Genomic DNA, 1,606 nt, shown 5'->3' with positions numbered 1-1,606 from the left:
CAGGGTCAGGGGGGGGGGTTTCTGCAGGGTCAGGTGCGGGGGTCTCCCCAGAGTCATGTGCGGGGAGGCTCAGCAGGGTCACAGCACAGAATTAGGTCTCACCAGGGTCAGATGAGGGCACCATTCCCCCAGCCTGGGGCCTGGGCTTGGATCTCGGTAGAGCCCCCCAGCTTGAGGCCCTCCTGCAGCCACACTTTTGTTAGGACCGTGACCGCGTCCACCCTCCGACGAGACATCCCGCCCCCGGAATGACACGCCCACCTAGATCTGGGTTCTTCTCCTCTCTGCCGCGCCGCTGTAAGTAGATGCGGCTGTGTTAAAGCGGCCACGGCAGTACCTGGAGGGCCCGGGAGGCGGGCGACACTACCGTCGCTGCTTTAAAGCAGCCATGTCTCCATTTATGCGGTTGAAAAGGGCAGGGGGAGTTCGGTGACGGGCCCCATTACGGCCGGGACCCTTTACTACTGGACAACAGCAAGAAGAACCATTTTTTTGTTTCTTTTTGTCTCATTTTTTGTTTGTTGTTTCTAATAATTATTTTTTTGGAACAATAGACTTGAACTTTCAGTTTCATTCTACCTGATCCAAATATCTATAGTGTGTTCTACAGATAGTTTAGGATTGTAGGATAAGTATCCATATTTGCTGCTTCAGCTGAACCAATCATGGCGAGCAATCTGCAGTGCCGTCCGTCCGTTTTTTTACTACGGGCGGACGGCAAGAGGTTAATGAATACAAAGCTTGCTTGGATTGGCAGAGGTTGTGTACATCGCTCGCCGTGATTGGCTCAGCTACTGTATGTAGCCGAAGCTACCGTACATACAGTATTACCGCACATCCAGCGGGCTGACCGATTAGGGATGTTCGTTTTGGGCCAGCTTGGCCTAAACGAACTAAAGGTATACATTGTATACCCTGCGTATAAGACGACCCACGATTTTCGGGGGATGTTTTTAAGTATAAAAAGTAGTCTTATACGCCAGCAAATACAGTAATTGATTTCTTAGACTTCGTGTGAAGGGGATATACCGGCTGGAATATGGATCATCAACTGTATATATACTTCTTTATAGTCTGGGATGGACTTCCTAAGATAGGATTGATTGCAGGGAGAGCAGAGTTTCACTATTTTGGGAGTCAGGCTCTGGCCTCATGTACATTTAGGATATGGATTTGTATATACTTTGATTTATACCCATAGTATATAAGTTATAGGTATAAGGTAATGTCATATACATGTATGCTGCTGCGTCTTCTCTTCTCATTACAGGGGCCACATGAGGACCTGATCAGCTGTTGTAGGATACCAGGGATAGTGCCGTGTTTATAGTATAGGAATGTATTCTATAAGAATAGGATAAGTATTGTTTGAATTAGTCACATAGAAGTAGGGCTCTACTTCACTGTATACTGTGGTAGTACTTTATTGTCAGAGTACCTATCACAAGATGGCTCATGGCCCGGTGACAGCCTTAGTCTGCTACTGTACAATTTTTGATGTAATGTGGTGTAAATATTTTTCTAAAATGTTACTTGAAAATACTTTGTTAAAAAGTTTAACTTTTTCCCTTCTTTCCCTTTCCCATGTAATTTTCACTTAGACATC

The 1,606-nt window shown here is 46.0% G+C and overlaps 1 protein-coding gene across 1 annotated transcript in view; it reads right to left on the bottom strand.

Annotated features, from left to right (window-relative positions):
• The window catches only part of LOC108802809 (NACHT, LRR and PYD domains-containing protein 10-like), a 24,391-nt gene extending 24,155 nt beyond the window's left edge, over positions 1-236 (bottom strand). Inside the window, exon 1 of the mRNA XM_018574662.1 lies at positions 122-236. Coding sequence (XP_018430164.1) covers positions 122-236 — 115 coding nt within the window. The remainder of the gene's footprint in view (positions 1-121) is intronic.
• Positions 237-1,606: the final 1,370 nt, after the last annotated feature.

The sequence above is a fragment of the Nanorana parkeri genome, unplaced genomic scaffold (assembly GCF_000935625.1).
Source record: "Nanorana parkeri isolate BGI_ZX_2015 unplaced genomic scaffold, ASM93562v1 scaffold3134, whole genome shotgun sequence".
Classification (NCBI taxonomy): Eukaryota; Metazoa; Chordata; class Amphibia; order Anura; family Dicroglossidae; genus Nanorana; species Nanorana parkeri.
The sequence above is the reverse complement of the archived record's forward strand: the minus strand, read 5'-3'. Positions and strand labels throughout refer to the sequence as shown.